Source organism: Corvus brachyrhynchos, unplaced genomic scaffold (assembly GCF_000691975.1).
Source record: "Corvus brachyrhynchos isolate BGI_N302 unplaced genomic scaffold, ASM69197v1 scaffold22, whole genome shotgun sequence".
NCBI lineage: Eukaryota > Metazoa > Chordata > Aves > Passeriformes > Corvidae > Corvus > Corvus brachyrhynchos.
In genome coordinates, this window is record NW_008238355.1 from 7,246,409 (window position 1) to 7,263,859 (window position 17,451).

The window sequence follows — 17,451 nt, forward strand, 5'->3', positions numbered from 1 at the left end:
AACAGGAACTGCGGTCATTTCATAACATGTTGTTTCTGCCACTGCTTTCTCCTTAGGCAGAAGACTCCTCACACTTTTTTCCTGCTCCAGCATGGGGCCCCTTCTACAGCAGACAGCCCTCCACAAATTTCTCTAATGTTAGTGTATGGGGTTTGCATGGCCAGATTTTGGTAGTGGGCAGGCTAGAGAGGTGGCTTCTGTGAAAAGCTGCTGGAAGCTATGGACCCACAGAGAGAGGAGTTTGTGCTGAAGGAAGTTTCGTGGTAGGACTTCTGACCCTGTGAAGGACTCATGCTGGAGCAGGCCGTGCCTGAAGGACTCTACTCTGTGGAAGAATGACCCACGTTGAAGCAGTTTGTGAAGAGCTGGTACCCATGGGAAGGACTCTCACTGGAGAAGTTTGTGGAGGACTGTCTCCTGTGGGAGGGACCCCATGCTGGAGCAGGGCGAGGACTCTTCTCCGGGAGCAGTGGCAGAAGCTGAGATGAACCAGCTGCAACCGCCATTCCCCATCTTCCTACACTGCTAGAGGGGAGGAGGTAGAGCTTGGGAAGGAGGGAGGAGTGGGAAAAAGTGTTTTTAAGATTTATTCTACTTCTCATTATCCTACTCTGATTTTGTTAGAAATAAATTACGTTAAAATCCCCAATCTGAGTCTGTTTTGCCTGTGATGATACTTGGTGAGTAATCTCTCCCAGACCTTGTCTCAACCCATGAACCCTTATTTTGTCTCCCCTGTCCAGCTGCAGAGGGAGTGATAGATCAGCTTCAGTGGGTGCCTGACATCCAGCAAGGGTCAACACACTACAGGGTGTTGGACTGCAGTTCTGCACAAACTGCTTCAGTGTGGATCCCTTCCAGGAGGTACAGTCTTTCAGGCACAGACTGCTCCAGCATGGGTCCCTTCCCTGGGTATTGAAGTGTGGGGTCTTCCATGATAGATATTTGCTCCACTGTGGACTTCCATGGACTTCAAAGACAGCCTGCCTCACAGTTGGCTGCAGGGGAATTTCTGCTCCAATGTACTGGAGTACCTGCTCCCCATGCTTTTTCATGTACCTGGGTGTCTGCAGAGTTTATTTACATGTATTTGCATATATACATATTCTCACTCTTTTCTCTGACTGTAGTTGTACAGTTTTCTTCTTCTCATTCTTAAATACATTACCCCAGGGATGCTGCCCCATCACTAATGGGCTCAGCCTTGGCCAGCAGTGAGTCCTTCCTGGAGCCAGGCAGCATTGACTCTGCTAGACATGAGTGAAACTTCTGGCAGCATCTCACAGAATCATCATCACACTTGCAGCCCCCCACTACCAAAACCTTGCCACACAAAAGCAGTATAATGTGTTCATCTGGCTTCCATATTCTTCTGTAGATTTTTTTCCGAGCAGCCTTGATGCTCTGTCCTGAAGAACCAAGAGCTGCAAATGGTCCCAGGTGGGGGAGAGCCACGTGCAGGAGCTGCTAACTGGAAAATCCCATGTATTTTTATTCTCTCCAGGCTAAGAAAAGGAATAGGGATCCTGATTGGAAGCTAGAACTTTTTTGGGAAGGAAGGATAATGTTGAGGTTGAGTGAGAATTAGTGAGAAGGCTAAAAATGCAGATATCCTAGTGGGAGTCTTGCATACCAACCAACCAGGATGAAGAGGCAGATGAAGTATTTACTAAGCAGATGACTGACAATTCACAATCTCCATCCCTTTTCTTGTGGAAGACTTTAGCTTGCTGGATATTTGCTGGAAACTCAAGAAGGCAGAGAGGAGGCAGTCTAGGAGGCTCCTGGAGTATGTGGAAGACAACTTCTTGTCGCAGCTGGTAAGGGAGCCTACCAGATATGGTGCCTGCTAGACCTGCTGTCTATGAACAGAGAGGAGCTAGTGGGAGATGTGGTGGTCAGCATGCCCATCCTGGGCAAAGTAACCATGAAATGACAGCAATTTTGATTCCTGATGAAGTAAGGAGTGGGGTTAACCAAACCCATGCCTTTGATTCCTGAAGGGCTGTGTTTGGCCTGTTCAGGGCACAGAGAGTCCTTAGGAAACAGTCCTTGATAATAAAGGGATCAAGAAGGATGGAATCTTAAAAGTACAGGAGCACTCCCTATGTGTTGAAAGACAAGCCATCAGGGAAGAAGATTGGTCAGGCTTTCGCTGGAACTTGGGATAAAAGAGTTTATGACCTTTGAAAGAAGGGGCAGGAAACTCAGGAAGAGTACAAGGATATGGTTAGGATGTGTGGAGAGAAAATCAGAGGCAAAAGCTCAGCTAGAAATCAACCTGGCCACTGCTGTGAAAAATAATAAAAAGTGGTTTTATAAGACATGAACAACAAAGGGAGGTCCAAGGAAAATCTTCATTCTGTATTGAACGTGGAGGGGAACTTTGTCACCAAGGATGAGGAAAAGGCTGAGGTACTTAATGACTTCTCTGCATCAGTCTTTAACACAAGACCTGTTATCCTCAGGACAACCAGTCCTCTGGACTGATAGGCAGGGACAGGGAGCAGAACAGACCCCCTGCAATGCAGGAGGAAGAAGTGACATGCTGTGGTACTTAGACACTCACAAGTCTGTGGGGATGGATGGGATTCACCAAAGGGTACTGAGAGATCTGGCAGGAGAGCTTTCCAAGACACTCTCCATCATTTATCATGTGTCCTGGTTAACTGGGGAGGTCCCAGACAGCTGGAGGTTGGCCAATGTAATGCCCACCTACAAAAAGAGTTGAAAGGAGGGTTTGGGGAGCTAGAGGGCTGTCACCCTGATCTTGGTGTTTGCAAAGGTTACGGAACAGATATGCTGGGTGCTGTCACACATCACATATGGGACAACCAGGGAAGCAGGCCCAGCCAGCCTGGGTTTAGGAAGGGCAGATCATGCTTGATCAAGCTGATCTCCTTTTATGATGAGGTTACCTGCCTAGTGGATGATGAAAGGCTGTGGATGTTGTCTGCCTTGGACTTCAGTCACCCACGGTGTTCTGCTGGAGAAGCTGTGTTCTGGGTGACCCAAAAATGTGTATTCCATATTTCCTCTATGTTAATCCACGTAGTCTGTTTTTACTGTCACTTCAATACTCAGCAACCTAGGAAACCGAACTTGTGTGTTTTACACCGGCTTCATGGAAGGGGAATGGGGCATCCCTTTAAAAACCAGAAGCAGATGCATGTGGAGCTCTCCTTCTGTTCTCTTCTGGCTAGGGGGTGGTGTAGGGCAGGTCTCTGAGTTGCAACCAAGAAGCTACATTTTGCAATCCAAAACTTCTCCACAGTGAATTTTGCAGCAACTTTTTGCTGCTGCCACTCGGGACAGCCATGTTGTGCCATGCCATTTGGCGGGGTAGTTTCCTTTTGATCTCCCAAGGCTTTGGAGAATTTCACAATGCCTTTCTCCCCAGGTGCCGTGCCACACCAGGAGAGGTCAAATCCACTGCACGAGTGCCAGCCACTGCCTGCAGCTGCTGCGCCATTCCAGGAAGCTCAACCATCTCTCCATAAGTTCCAGCCCCTGAGGGTGGTCAGCGCTGCAGCAGTTGGGAAGTTTCTTCCAGCATCCCAGCAGTGTTGATTTGTTTTGGTCAAAGAATAGTTAGGTTTTTGTTTTGTCCCTGTTCCCCATTGTTTATTATACGAGGTAGGAGGGAGCTCGGGAACCACGGAGGCTGGGTTGGTGTGTTGTTTTTCCTTTGTTCTCGTGGTCCGGAGAAGGGGGCTTTCTCTGCCAAATTGTCTTTGTCTTTGGTCCATACAGGCTGCTGTGGCAGTAGCCATCTTAGGAGGAGGGTCTCCTCTACCATCTTGTTTTCTTTGTTTCTGGGTGACCATGGGACTCAGCACATTTTATTTAGTAGTTATTGGTGTTATCTTGGTTGTTGGTTTTTTTTTTTAGTAAACTGTTATTTTTTCACTTAGACCTCACATTCATCTTTCCTTATTGATGAAACGGGAGTGGTTAAAACTAAAGGGGAGATAACTCACTTTTGAGTCTCTCTTCTGTATAATTGTACTAAACTAAGACAAGCTGGCAGCCCATGGCCTGGGCAAGTGCACTTTTCTATGGGTTAAGAACTGGCTGGATGGCTGGCCCAGAGCGTGGTGGTGAATGGTGCTGCAGTTGCTGGTCGGTCACTACTGGGATTCCCCAAGGCTCCAGACTGGGTCCAGTCCTGCTTAATGTCTTTACTGATGGTATGGATGAGGGGGTTGAGTGTACCCTCAGTAAGGTTGCAGACAACACTAAATTGGGCAGGAATGTTGATCTGCTGGAGCGTAGGCAGGCTCTGCAGAGTGATCTGGACAGGCTGGGTCAATGGGCTGAGGCCGGTGGTGTGAGGTTCAATAAGACCAAGGCTGGTTCCTGCACTTGGATCACACCAACCCTGTGCAGGACTACAGGCTGGGTGCGGGAAGAGTGGCTGGAAAGTGGCCCAGGAGAAAAGGACCTGGAGTGCTGATTGACAGCTGCTGAACATGAGCCAGTGTGAGCCCAGGTGGCCAAGAAGGCCAACGCCATCCTGGTCGTAATCAGAAATAGTGTGGCCAGCAGGACCAGGGCAGGGATTCTCCCCCTGTACAGCGGTGATGCCACACCTCAAGTCCTGTGTTCAGTTCTAGGCCCTCTACTTCAAGAACGACATTGAGGTATGGGAATGTGTGTCCAGGAAGGGCAACAGAGCTGGTGAAGGGTCTAGAGAGTAGGGTCATATGAGAAGCAGCTGAGGGAGCTGGGGTTGTTTAGCCTGGAGAAAAGGCGGCTTGTGGGAGACCTTATCACTCTCTACAACTGCCTGAAAGGAGGGCATAGTGAGATGGGGTTGGTCTCTTCTCCCAGTCAGCTAATGACAGGACGAGAGCAAATGGCCTCAAGCTGTGTCAGGGGAGGTTCAGTTTGGACATTAGGAAGAATTTCTTCACTGAAACGGTGGTCAGGCACTGGAACAGGCTGCCTAGTGAAGGGGTGGAGTCAACATCCCTGGATGCATTCAAAACAGGCTGGACCTGACAAGTGTTATGGTTTAGCTGACGTGGTGATGTTTGGTCAAAGGTTAGACTGTTATCTTAAAAGGAATAAGGGAAGGACATCCATCATAGCTGATCAGAGGTCTGGTGAGAGTGGGTAGAAGGGTCTATACCTGCTGCAGTACTCTGTCCTAGAGAACAGGTAGTCGAATTCCTGAGTCTTGCAAAAAGCTTTCTTGAGCATCAGCAAAACATTTATCCCCCTCTCCAGATGCTGTTGTGAAGACATTGCCCAAGCAGTGCCATTTTGAGAGTTACCTCGAGTGGTAGACATGAGCTGCAGCTCTGAAGAGTCCAGGTCTGCTCATAAATCATCAGTCTGCTTCAGTGTGAAAGGTCAGTTCCACAGGACTTTTCAGATTTATTAAAAACCCAGGTGGAATTACTCCTGCCTTCCTCTCCTTGGTGTCAGCCAAAGCTTAGGTGGAAGGGAGGTACTGGGGAGCTGGGGAAGGAGGAGTGGCATTGAAAAGACAGTCTGTTAAAACCTCAAGTCTGCTCTCTCTTTAATAAAAAATACAAGGTTAGTAATTATGCTATACATAGTTCATCCACTGTGACTACGAGAATCATTAAGATCAAGCCTTCATCTTGAATTTTAAATGTCATTTTTATTTGGGCTTGCTAGCAACACAGCAGTGAGTAGAGAGGTTTTTCACGTGCATATATCAACTAAGTGTTAGTGATTAGGGGTTTGGGCAAGAAATTGTACTTCTTTGCCCTAAGTACAGTTGCCTGTTACATTTCAAAGACCTTTTATGATTCATTAATGCATTATAACTTGTATAAAATTGAAAAAAAATCTTTTATAAGTGTCAGACAACTTAATAGTGAGACTTTCTGTAATAAAATATTTGGCTGTTTTGGTTTGACTGAAAGATTTTGAGACTTGAATAGGGTGTTAAAATATAGAAGCCATATGTGTATAATTCCAGGTCTTGCGTTCTGCTCATTTAAATTTATGAAATATCTGTTTCCAGAATTTGGTCCTTTAAAGGAGAACTCTCCTCTTCCTGGCATATGTAGCAAGTTTAAACACTCACACAAAATCTGTACTTGTTTTAACACTGGTGATCTCATTGCTATGTTATTTTGTACAATAAAAAAAAAAAGTTGAGAATGTAGCACTGGCTATTAATGATGATACACTGTTCTGTAGGTAGCAGTAAAATACTCTGCATTTCCCTATTCGCATTTTAAGGATGTGCATTGAAGTAAGCATCTATGAAATGCACTGTTCTTCCCCGGTTAGTAAATGTTATTGATGATGGTCCAGGCTAAATAAATGCTTTTTAGAGCTGTGGAACATTTCTGTGTTAAAGTATGGCTAAACATATTGGAGTGGCAGTCATCTAAATAAATGAAATGTAATTTTGCTGAAACAATATACTACTGAAAGGTGAGGTAGATTCCATGAAACACCATATATTTGGAGTCTACAACACTATTTCCTGCAAATATGGAGAAAGAAATACAGCTTGGGTTCTAGAATTTGCTGACCAGAAAAAAAACTATAAAAAAGCAGGAGAGTTGCCAGGACACAGATCTCTGTGCTAAATATGATTTAGTGTAGTTTGTGAAAATGTGGATATAATTAAATTTATTACAGAAAAACAACTGGTGTTTTCAATAGCATGAAAATATATTTTCCCTGCAGAAACATTACCTCAATGAGAGCAGCAAAAGACAGTTTTCCACCTAGGATCATAAGAAAGAAAATCCTTTTTGTTGTTGGGTTTGATTTGAAAAATTACATGGCATAGATTAAAAATTTTATTTCTCAATATATCTGACAAGAGTGAACCTTAAAATCAGATTAAACAACATCAAAAATGATTTCAGGCTGTTTAATTACATGGTATACTCTTTCTGCATTTTGGGTAGGTGGTGCCCTATCCAGCTTACTGCTGCCCATAGACCTTGCTGTTGCTTGAAAGTATGTGATTCAAAAATGTGAAATTCTGAAGTTCACCTTTACTTCTCTTTCAGCCTTCACCTCTCTTGTCTTTTTCCAGTGCCTTATATGAATGGTTACTTAACTTTAACCAAAAAGTAAGGGCATTTTCTGTAGTTTTTAACAAAAAGAATTCTGTTTTGTTTGGTAAGTCTACCTCTGATATTCCTTTCCTGTTTTTTTCATGAAGCACTTCTGGTATTCCCAAGATATCACTTTCGTGCTTGCCCTCATTAAACAGGTCAGTTACCTTGCTGTAGAGAAAAACTTTTCAGGAGACTGAAAGTGCTTCAGACATCGTAAGGTGTGACTGGTGTATTTGTTAACCAGGTATCTGACTCCATTTCTTGTACAACTCCCAACAGTTCAGGATGTTGCTCTTGCAGGAAAGGCTGTATGAGTCTAATGTGATTTCTCAAATGCACCTGAGTGGACCTTTGCAGACCAGAGAAGTTTAGCAAAGGCACAGAGAAGTGAACTCAAGCAAAGACTGAGTGGTGATACACTAGTAACTATGCTAGTTATGTTCTAAATTACATTTATTTAATAATTCATAACCGATTCTAACAAATTGTGAAGTGATTGTTAATAGACACTCCTTTGTGCTGTAATTTATAATATAAAGAGACAAAAATATACAGGATATGTACATATTCATGAACTGTATCCTAACTTCTGCATTCTATTTATCTCATTGAAATATTTGGAGTTTGCGCTATTTATGCTGATAACAGAAGTCATTGTTTTCTTTATAGTGCAATTTGGTAACTTTTACATAGAAGTATGTGAATATACTTTAGCTTTCTCAGGACCTGCTCTAGTTTACTGTAAAAAACTGCCAGCTAAAAATGAACTTGGGGAGTTTTATTTTGCATTTTGTTTAAAGAAAGCATTGCAGAATATAATTATAGCTATCCTACTAAAGAACAAAAAATACTCACTTGTGTCACTGACAATCAGCCTGGGGACAGTCTTACAACTCCGGAATTCAGGTTGTTCAAACACCTGGAGCTCCCTCACTCTCTGATCTAAACTGGTATTTTCTGCTAAGTTCTCATTTCTGCAAGCTACAATCATACTCTGCACAGGGAAATTTAAAGACTTGGTAAATACTGAAGAAAAGCACATAGCCTGCATGCTAACACATAGATATCTCAGGCATCAAAATCACTTCAAACAGATCATTGAGGGTGGAAGGGTGGAAAACTACAGGATGTTCATAGGTAAAGAGTAAATAGACTAGAAGGACTTGGTAACATCAGTCCTGGATTAATATTAGAGTTGTGAATAGGAACAGGCACACACGGTTATAGATGCTACACATAGGTCTGCAAACTCTCAGAACTGAAGTTTTGGAGGGAATGTCTTGAGATCAATGAAGCAGAATTTTTGTTAAATTACAAGATAGACTGGGAGATCAAGTTACAAAGAATGACAAGCTAGTTGAAATTAATAATTTAAATGAATTTATTAATTAAAATTTATTTACAAAAAAGTACATTAATAGGTAGAAAAACATTTTCCTACACTGTTTGAGAACAAATTGCCAGTTATGTACTTAAGACCTGGTCAGTGACAAAGGCACAAATCCTAGGCTTTTTATTTATTTGCTGTTTTGCAGTTATACTCAACCAATACTCCAGACATCATAGAACAACATAATGAAGCAGGTCATAAATCATGAGTACGAAAATCAGCCTGAGGAGCTCACTGAGGTTGACTGATGGTCTTGAAAAGTTGAAATAATTTAATAATTAGACCTAGTTGGTTGATATCAAGTGACAGCTGACGGCAAGTGGCACCTTCTAAAACCATTCCTAACATGTAAAAAAGATTTAAAAGAAAACATTGGGGAAATATGAATGGCTTCATATATTAATGCTCTAAATGGGTGTTCTTATCCTTCTGACAAGCGGTGGCCCTGTCCCTTGGTGATTATTCCACCATGCTATTCCTTGGTGCCTCTGTCTCTTGGAAAAACTGAAACCCCAAAACATAACAGATTTTTTTTAAGAACAGATGAGAAAGCAGAAGCAGCAGAAAGATTGCTTGATTCAACCTTAATTTCAGCTCCAAGTGAAGGGACAGACTCAGCAAGGAATTTCTCTGCATGAGCAGTTGACATCTCCAGGACATCAGAGAGTCCAGTGTGTTGATGCAGCTATCTCCAAACAGAGGTGGAAAGAGAATTGTTGTGTTTAGTCCTAAATAAAAATTTAAAATAGAGTTTCTTAATCTAATAAGGGCATTACAGTTCCAGTGTGTGAAATGAGACTTCAGAAGTTATAGAAGTGCCTGTCCATAGAGCAGCCAAAGTTTCTGTTTGTTCCAGACATGGTTATCAAACCAAAAATCAGTATTTTTGCATTTTTTATCACTGGGAATCACAGTCTGTCTGTATGCCTTTAGCCACATGGTTTTAGTCTTAATTCATACAGTTTAAATTTTACTGCTGTACCTTTCACTCAGACAGTTGGTAAAGTGTCAGTTTTCCTACAACCAAAGGACTTTATCAAAGGTTTCACTTCCTAATATCCTAATGGTCTTTTTATTTTGGTGGTGGTTATTAATGATGAATAGTGAGGAAGGCTTATTTCAGTTTTCTGTCATACCGATGAATATGGGCACAGTTTAAACATTTGTGAGGTATATGTAGTTCATATTCAGTATTTTTAAAATAAGTTACTTACTTTTCATTGAAAAAAAAGTATTTTCTACTTTGCTTTGGAAAAAATAAGTCTGAAAGTCTTGTATTTTCCAGTATTTAGGTAGTGGTGACTATTTCTACCCTATTAAACTTTTTATAGTGTTTTCTTAAAATTTTAAATGATTTTCCTTCATTTGCAAAAATGGATAGAAGATAAGGGAGGGAGCAGATTAAGAAAAATTTAATCTGATGCAGTATGTGATGTACAGAGAGCAGTATTTGTCACAACTTCCATACCAGTGTCTGGTATGTGTGTTGTTTGGACTATGGAAGATGTACAGTGAAGTCATTCTAATTAAGATGAAGATGGTACCAAATGTTTTTTCTCTATACCCAGTTTAATAACTTTTGACGCACAATTTAATTTTACAATCTCCAGGCATTTGGGAGGAACAGGAGGTGGGTTCAAAGTCCATCAGTTCCTCGTCAGGCTGTGAGAAAGGAAGGGGGCAATGATAACATTTTATTCCTGGATTGTTTGAAGAAATTACACTTTTCAAATTGAACTGCAAGACATAGATGATAGAAAATTGATGCCCAGGTAAAGTGATAAAATGCCTACAAAATGAAGGATGATAGATGTGAATATGTAGATCCCTGCTTGTATGTGATCTTTATCACCACAACACAATTACAAACAGTACAGAGCTCTTAGTCTCACCAATCCATTGTGTATAAAACCTATAGTTATCTAGCATGATCCATGCTGTGATTTTACACTTCTCACAGAGTCAACACGTTAGATTTTTCTTCTGAAGTGATTCTCTCTCTCTCACTGGAGATACTCAGGATCCATCTGGACACAATTCTGTGCAATGTGCTCTGGGATGACCCTGTTTGAGCAAGGAGGTTGGACCAGATGACCCACTGTGGTCCCTTCCAGACATAACCATTCTGTGATTCTGTGAAAATCAATCTGGGGACATTAAAGCACTTTTTTTACTTGGAAAATAATGTGTAGAGCAGTTTTCTAGGTAATGTCACTTTCACACAGACATGGGCCATTCAGTGAGCAGTTGGGTATTGTTCAGAAAATGTGGTATTAAGATGGAATGAAGGTTCCATGACCCTAGTAGCCCAGTTCACAGACATGTATTTGATCTAATGTACCCTAGTTAGTCATTTTTAACTTGATGCCAGGTGTCATTGCTCATAGGAAAAGTACTATCAATTTCTCGTAGTTTGTCAGCATTTTAGCAGTCTGACAGAACAAATCCATCTTGAAATGGCCTGAGAATATTTTTCCCTTTAATTTTATCCTGGATACTAACTACACAGCTGTAATAATGCAGCTCAGAAACTCTTAAGTGAAGGGGAAAAGAATGACCCAAGAGATTCCACATTTTTAAATATTTTTGGGGGGTGTAATTTTTATTTCCACCTAACTTTTGTTATTGGTTACAATAGCAACTGGTTACAGCAGTACAAATTTTATATCTGTAATCCATGTGCTGTTTGAAGTGGCCCTGCAGTCATGCTCTGAGGTTTGCATTCTTGAAGGTTTACATTCTTGAAGTTGTTGACATTCTCAAAGTAGAGATCATGGTACTTCTGGAAAATGATTTTGAAACATTTGTTACAAGTTGTAAGGAAAAAAGCAAATAATTAAATAAAAATGTTCAGGATTTTAAATAGAACATTTTGTTGGTGCTGACAATCTTGTAGAGATGCAACGTACGTCATGGTGTGATTGTATAGTGGTATCATTGTAAAGGTTGTTCTGGCTGTAGATGTGTTTCACAAACTGGGTGGTTTGATGCAGATCAAGTGAGTCACCTCTAGTTGACAGAATTGTTGCTTTAGTAACACGTGGGTACACTGCACATAGATAAAAAGAATGAGATGAAATAGAACCTTGGGTTTGTTGTACAGATTAACAACATGGAAAACACGTGACCAAAAATGTCCTACCTAGTTAAGTGCTTATGTTGCATTTTTTATTTCACATACTGAAGTTAAAGAATAAAATTATTCAGAATTATTCCATTTCAGAACGTATCACATTTTACTGTATTTCACAATTCATCATTAATATGCAATGAGCTTAACATTAGCCTTTTCTTATTTTCTTCTCCTCGTCTAATGCCATCATTTAATTAAATTTTCTTTTGGCGTGTTCTTCTACATATGGGACCCAAGTGCTCTAACGAGTGCTAATACATGTCTTTCAACACATCAAAATACATCAAAAGCCCCATTGGGACTGGCATTAATAATACTTCATCCATTCTGTTAAGTTCTTGTTTTATTTGTCATGGATATATCTCTTTTTTCTCTTTCTACATGAAATAAATAGAAAGAATGTTAATAAAAATCTGAATTGCAGTGAACTCAGTTCTTCCAATTCCAGCAAAGAGAGAAAATTCAAACAATTTCATGTTTGTTTCTGAGATAAAGGAAAATTTCTTAGACAATCAGAAATACTAATTATTCTGCATTTCTCAGACTCCCAAGACCTCAGGCATTTAAAAAAGAGAACCAACACTAATCCAAGGTTGAATTGAAAATCTGTCAAAATAAAGCAAGTGGGAATTATATGGGTTTTTTTCTGGTTTGGTTTTGTTGGGATTTTTTTGCACATTCCATGCTTTTACTATTTTCAAGTTAGTGTTTTTATGTGTACAGAAAAACAGAGTAACAGATAATGTGTTTCAGACTCAAATCTTTCATACCGCACCTTCTCCCAGTACTCAGATAATTGGAATTCAAATTGCAAGACTGATAAGAAAAACTGCTGGAGTATGCTTTAGAGTATGTTTAAAAGGCGTACTTCTTCCAGACTTATCTGAACGAAGGAAGTGCATTTGGAGTGGATTCCTGTAAGTGTTTACATTATAGTTAGTGTATTTGAGATCTGATGCAGCTAAAAGAAATGCTTCCTTTCTAATTTCTTATAAAAGTATTGTACAAGATCATAGGCGCTGTGATTGCTAACTGACTCCTTTCATAATGGAAGAAGCTATTATCTCTCCAAAGTACAGTACAAAGTAGTTGCAAGTGTTTCGTAGTATAGAACACCATGCAGGAGCCTTAAAACCTGCAGTACTTGGTACACAGTCTGTATCAAGCAGATATATGTGTTCTCTCTCATTCTGTCTAGTCTTGTGAGAACACATCAAGAGACAAAGCCTCAGGTAATAAAATTGTCCCTTTGAGCTTAAATGGTAAGTGGAAGATCCTGTGATTGGAGCACAGTATTTGGAGCTGTAGACATTGTCTATTTGTGATTGTGCCAAAATGCTGCGCAGCCAACTTTTGTGTTTCCAGGGTAATCAAGAGATTGGTAATAAATATAAGGCAAGGATATAGATAATATGTAAATGAGGCTATAAAGATATTCCGTGAAAATGATCAGGGAAAGCCACAATTTAAGAAGGAGACTGCAGCATGAACGTTGTGCCCCACGTGAGACAACGGCAGCGGGGATGTCTGTGTATTGCCTTACTCCCAGCACATTACAGCTCTTGCTCTCAGTGCTACCAGAGCAAATATCTGGTCTGCTGAACTCAGGCATTTCTGTGGAATGAACCATTTTTAGTTTTGTCATAAAGCTTTCAAACAGCAGTTTTTGCAGCCCTCCTTCATAATGTCCGCTGGTCTCTCCTATACCTGAGGATGAGGTCAGTGGCCCCTGTGTGGGTTGATCTTTTTTTTTCAACATGCTCTTCTCTGCTAGCAGTCAAAACAGAAGCAAAAGGAAAAAAGGAGAAGAGTTGAGAAACACAGGGGTTAATACTGTGAAGTCTGTGGGTGCAAACAGGATTTTGTTAAAAATGAAAAGAGGCTGGGTGGAGGTAGATAAAAAGAAATCTGAAATAATTGTTCTGTAGAATATGGCCTTTCCACATAGGCAGAAATCCTTCTCTTCACTTCTGTCAGAAGATAGTCAAATAGAGAATGTCGTCTCTTAATTAGAAAGAAAAATACTCATCAAACACATCTCATCACTGGAAAGCTAATGATCCACAGCTGCTAGTCTGAAAGGGCAGGCTTTTTTTCTGAACAGTAGGAAGTGTTAATCATTTTGGATGAGATTTCTTTTTAAAATATACTGTAGTTTGCAAAAGAATAGGATATTCAATACCCTAACTTAAATTATTTTTTGAAGTGTTGTACACTAGGGATAGTGTCATGTGTCTCTCTGAATGATCATTTAATGCATGTGTGTCTGACTAAGAGTATAAACTGATGTGATGTTGTAAATGGCCAGTTCATGCCTGTGACTCTGAAAACTTTGATCTCATGTGAGAGAAGAAAAAAGCCCTTCCTTACATTCTTTTATATAGGAAATGGCAGTTGTATTAAACTGTAACCTTTGAGACTCCCACTCATCTCTTTAAAATAGTTAGCTTGTTTCGGTAGTGATAAGCATCCTTTTTTTACACAGAGAGTCATTATTTTCTTGGAAGGTATAATGCCAGATACAGTCCACTAGATGCTTTACAGACACAGGCAACTCCCAGAACTGTTCTTTTATACTTATTCTTTAGCTTTTCTGGTTTGGTTTTGGGATTTTTTGGTCTATATTTGCTTAATGGATGGATATGTTGGTTTACTTCCCCACCTTTCACGAAGATTTGTACATACCACTTCCCTTCTTCTCTTTCACCTCAACAATCAGGCCTTTTATGCATAAGAACTGGGTCCTAGAGTTTTCTTGCTGTTCTGCACCAGATTTTGGGTTTGCTCATGTTTACTTAAAAGTTTTATCTGATACTGGAAATCTGCTTGTTTTCTCTCATATGCATTTCATGAGTGCATTTCTTGTCTGGGAAGTGTAATGAGGCCATTTAGGTCACAGTGCCATCACAGTGTTGGTCTCACACTGCACACATCTTATTTGTGTTGCACTGTTTTTGTAGTGCCTGGCTGAGACAGTTGCCTGAAAGGAGGAACTGGTTAAAATTCAGCCAGACTAGATGGAAGTTAAAGTGGCAGGTCAGCAAAATCATCTTCAGGAGATGTCAGGCGTAATATCCACACTTTTGAATGGTATGTCCATACAAGCTGTAAAGAGGTAATATCTTAATATGTTTTACTGGCCCTCCGAGTCCAGTACTGTAAGGAATTAATGCCCTTGAAGGTCATTTGGCATTTAGAAACTTCAAGTGAGACCTGGTTGGATGAGAATTCATTGATATTCTGGAGTACAGAGTACATGATGACCATGTTCTTCAGACTCCAGTCAAGTCCATGTCTCCTGAGACTCTGAGTAGATCGTTGGCTTTTTTTTTCTGGGGATTGTTTGAATAGTACTTGATTTTCTTAACCTCTTTCTAACCAAAGTTCAGCTGGGGCCCTAAGAAAGACTGTATTGTGTTGCCTTTTCTCAACAGGTCATCTCTAATACTTACTTTTCTGATACTTGGTGCTGTCTGCTGGCTTCCAGAGCACTCTTCAGTGTGCATGCATTGACTCAGGGCATTTCTGGGGTTAAAGCATGCACGGGTTTTTTGCTTTTCTTTTGAGACAAAATTTGTTGTTAGTTGGTTACATCTAATTTACCACTCTCTTACAGACAGCAAGCTCACAGAACAGTTCTTGAGTGCTATGAGATGTTGTTTGCTTCTACTGTGGTTTTAAGCTGGAGATGAAATACCACACAGCCACTCACTCAACACCCCCCCGCCTTCTTCCCCCACATCCTGGTGGAATAGGGAGGAGAATTGAAGTAAAACTTTTATGTTGACATAAGAACAGTTTAGTTATTGAAAATAAAGTGAAATGTAGTAATAATGGTAAATAAAAATAGTAATGGTAGTAAAAGGGAAAAAAACCCCTACCAGAACAAGTGATGTGCAATGCAATTTCTCACCACCTGCTGACCCTTGCCAGACCCCTCTTCCTGAACCCAGACCACCCGCCCTTCTGGGTAGGTCCCCCCAGTTTATATCCTGGGCATGACATTCTATGGAGTGGAAATACCCCTTTGGTTTGACTCATCTGTCCCAGCTGTGCTCCCTCCCAGGTTATTTTGGATATTTTCCACTGGCAGAGCGTGAGACAAGGGAAAAAAGGATCCTTGACTTTGGATAAACAGAACTTAGCAAAAAAACCCAAAACATCGGTGTGTTACCAACACCATTCGCATTCTGAATCCAAAACAGCTACTAGGCAGCAATTAGCTCTACACTAGATGAGACCAGCACAGCATCTTAGGCATTACCAGGTCTAACAGATTTCCTTTTAAACCAAACAACCTAAAAAAAGCATTTTTCTTTCAAATGAAAAACTGTTAAAAGTGCCAGTATCCTGGGTTTTGTCTCACACACACTGTTTTTTTCAGTGCTTTCAGTATTTATCATGGTTGTCTTGCAGTTTCATAGGACTTGCGTATACATAGTGGTAGAAAGCACAGGGATGAGGTAAGTTAGCTGATCTTGAGAGAGATTACCTAAGATGTAGATTTTTTTTCTTTCTATGTGAGAGCTAGTATTTGATACGAGAATTTTGTTTTCACTCCAAATGAAAATCTAGCAGAAGACTATTAAAATCTGCATTTTATTCTTACTCATCTTTTTACACATCTTGGTGATTAATTTGGGAAAATGAGCTCTGTTTTGGTTTACCTAGGCATTGGCATTTAGGTTTGTGAGTTCTGTAGCACACCACCTTCATTCCTTGTAGTAGGTATTAAAAGTAAAAATATTCAAAATCTTAACTATTTGGATGAAAAAGCTTATGAGGATTTCTGGATGTTTATCCAGCTGCAGTACATAGTGTGATTTGCTTTCACTTTTTTTGTTGTTGTTGTAATGTCTTTGTTGTTTGTTGTCTTTGTTGTTTTGTTTGTTGAAGAAAAGAAACCCAAGTTGTGGCTATAGCTGGCTTAAATAAAAGGGGAAAATAGGGAAAACTGGAGGTAAAAATGATTTTACTTTGTCCCCATCCAAGTCCAATTATTTTAAGTTCTTTCCTGTAAACCATTAATTTTGTAGCAGCATCAGCAGGGAACAATGTCTAGACCGTGGTGTATGGAGCTGGCAGTGGGGATGGGTTTCTCCAGAGGCGTGATCCCCAAGTGGATCCCATGCTGAAGAGTTATTTAGGCACACTAGGAGATGTAACCCAGCCAGGCTTCTGGCAGTCCCTGGTCACAGAGCACTTCAGCTGTTTTGAGCAAACACTGCAACAAATCAAAGTTTTCAAAATGGTGGACTTAGGTGGCTTCTCAGCATTCTTTTTAATCCCATTTTTGATGAGCCTGGGGTCAGTTCTATTTTACTATACTTTAATTAAAATAATCATATGATTTTAGTTTTTACTGTGATCTTTTGCTAGTTTTCCATGCAAAAGATTTCTGATTGCTACTTCTGCTTGTTTGTATGACATTACTACAAAATGACCATGTTCTTTTTTCTAAATAGCAAATGAATCTTTATTCAACTCTTGTGCCACCTTTCCACTGCTGCAGGGTTATTTCAAAGCTAAAACCAGATTCACTAACTTGTTGAGGTCTTCTTTAAATTAATCACATCCCTGTGACCCTCTGACAAGAAAAATGGAGACAGACTTTTTACAAGGGTATGTAGTGATACAGCAAGGGATAATGGCTTTAAACTGAAAGAGGAGAAGTTTAAATTAGGTATTAGGAAGAAATTCCTTATTGTTGAGGGTGGTGATGCTGGAACAGGTTGCCCAGAGAAGTTGTGAATGCCCCATCCCTAGAAGTGTTCAGGGCCAGGTCGGATGAGGCTCTGAGCAGTCCGGTCTAGCGAAAGGTGTCCCTGCTTTTGTCGGGTGGGGGGGGGGGGGGGGGGGGGCTCCGA

At 40.6% G+C, this 17,451-nt stretch overlaps 1 protein-coding gene across 8 annotated transcripts in view; it reads left to right on the forward strand.

The window, feature by feature from the left end:
• MCTP1 (multiple C2 and transmembrane domain containing 1) overlaps positions 1-17,451 on the forward strand; it is a 235,269-nt gene that overhangs the window by 156,265 nt on the left and 61,553 nt on the right. Inside the window, exons 16-17 of one of the 8 annotated variants that reach the window (XM_017735427.1) lie at positions 1,720-1,820; positions 3,401-4,483. The exons of 6 other annotated variants lie outside the window; for them this stretch is intronic. In XM_017735427.1, coding sequence (XP_017590916.1) covers positions 1,720-1,820; positions 3,401-3,500 — 201 coding nt within the window. In that variant the 3' untranslated portion in view covers positions 3,501-4,483. Of the gene's footprint in view, positions 1-1,719; positions 1,821-3,400; positions 4,484-17,451 lie in introns of those variants that run through there. One more of the 8 variants, XM_017735431.1, reaches the window with a different exon arrangement.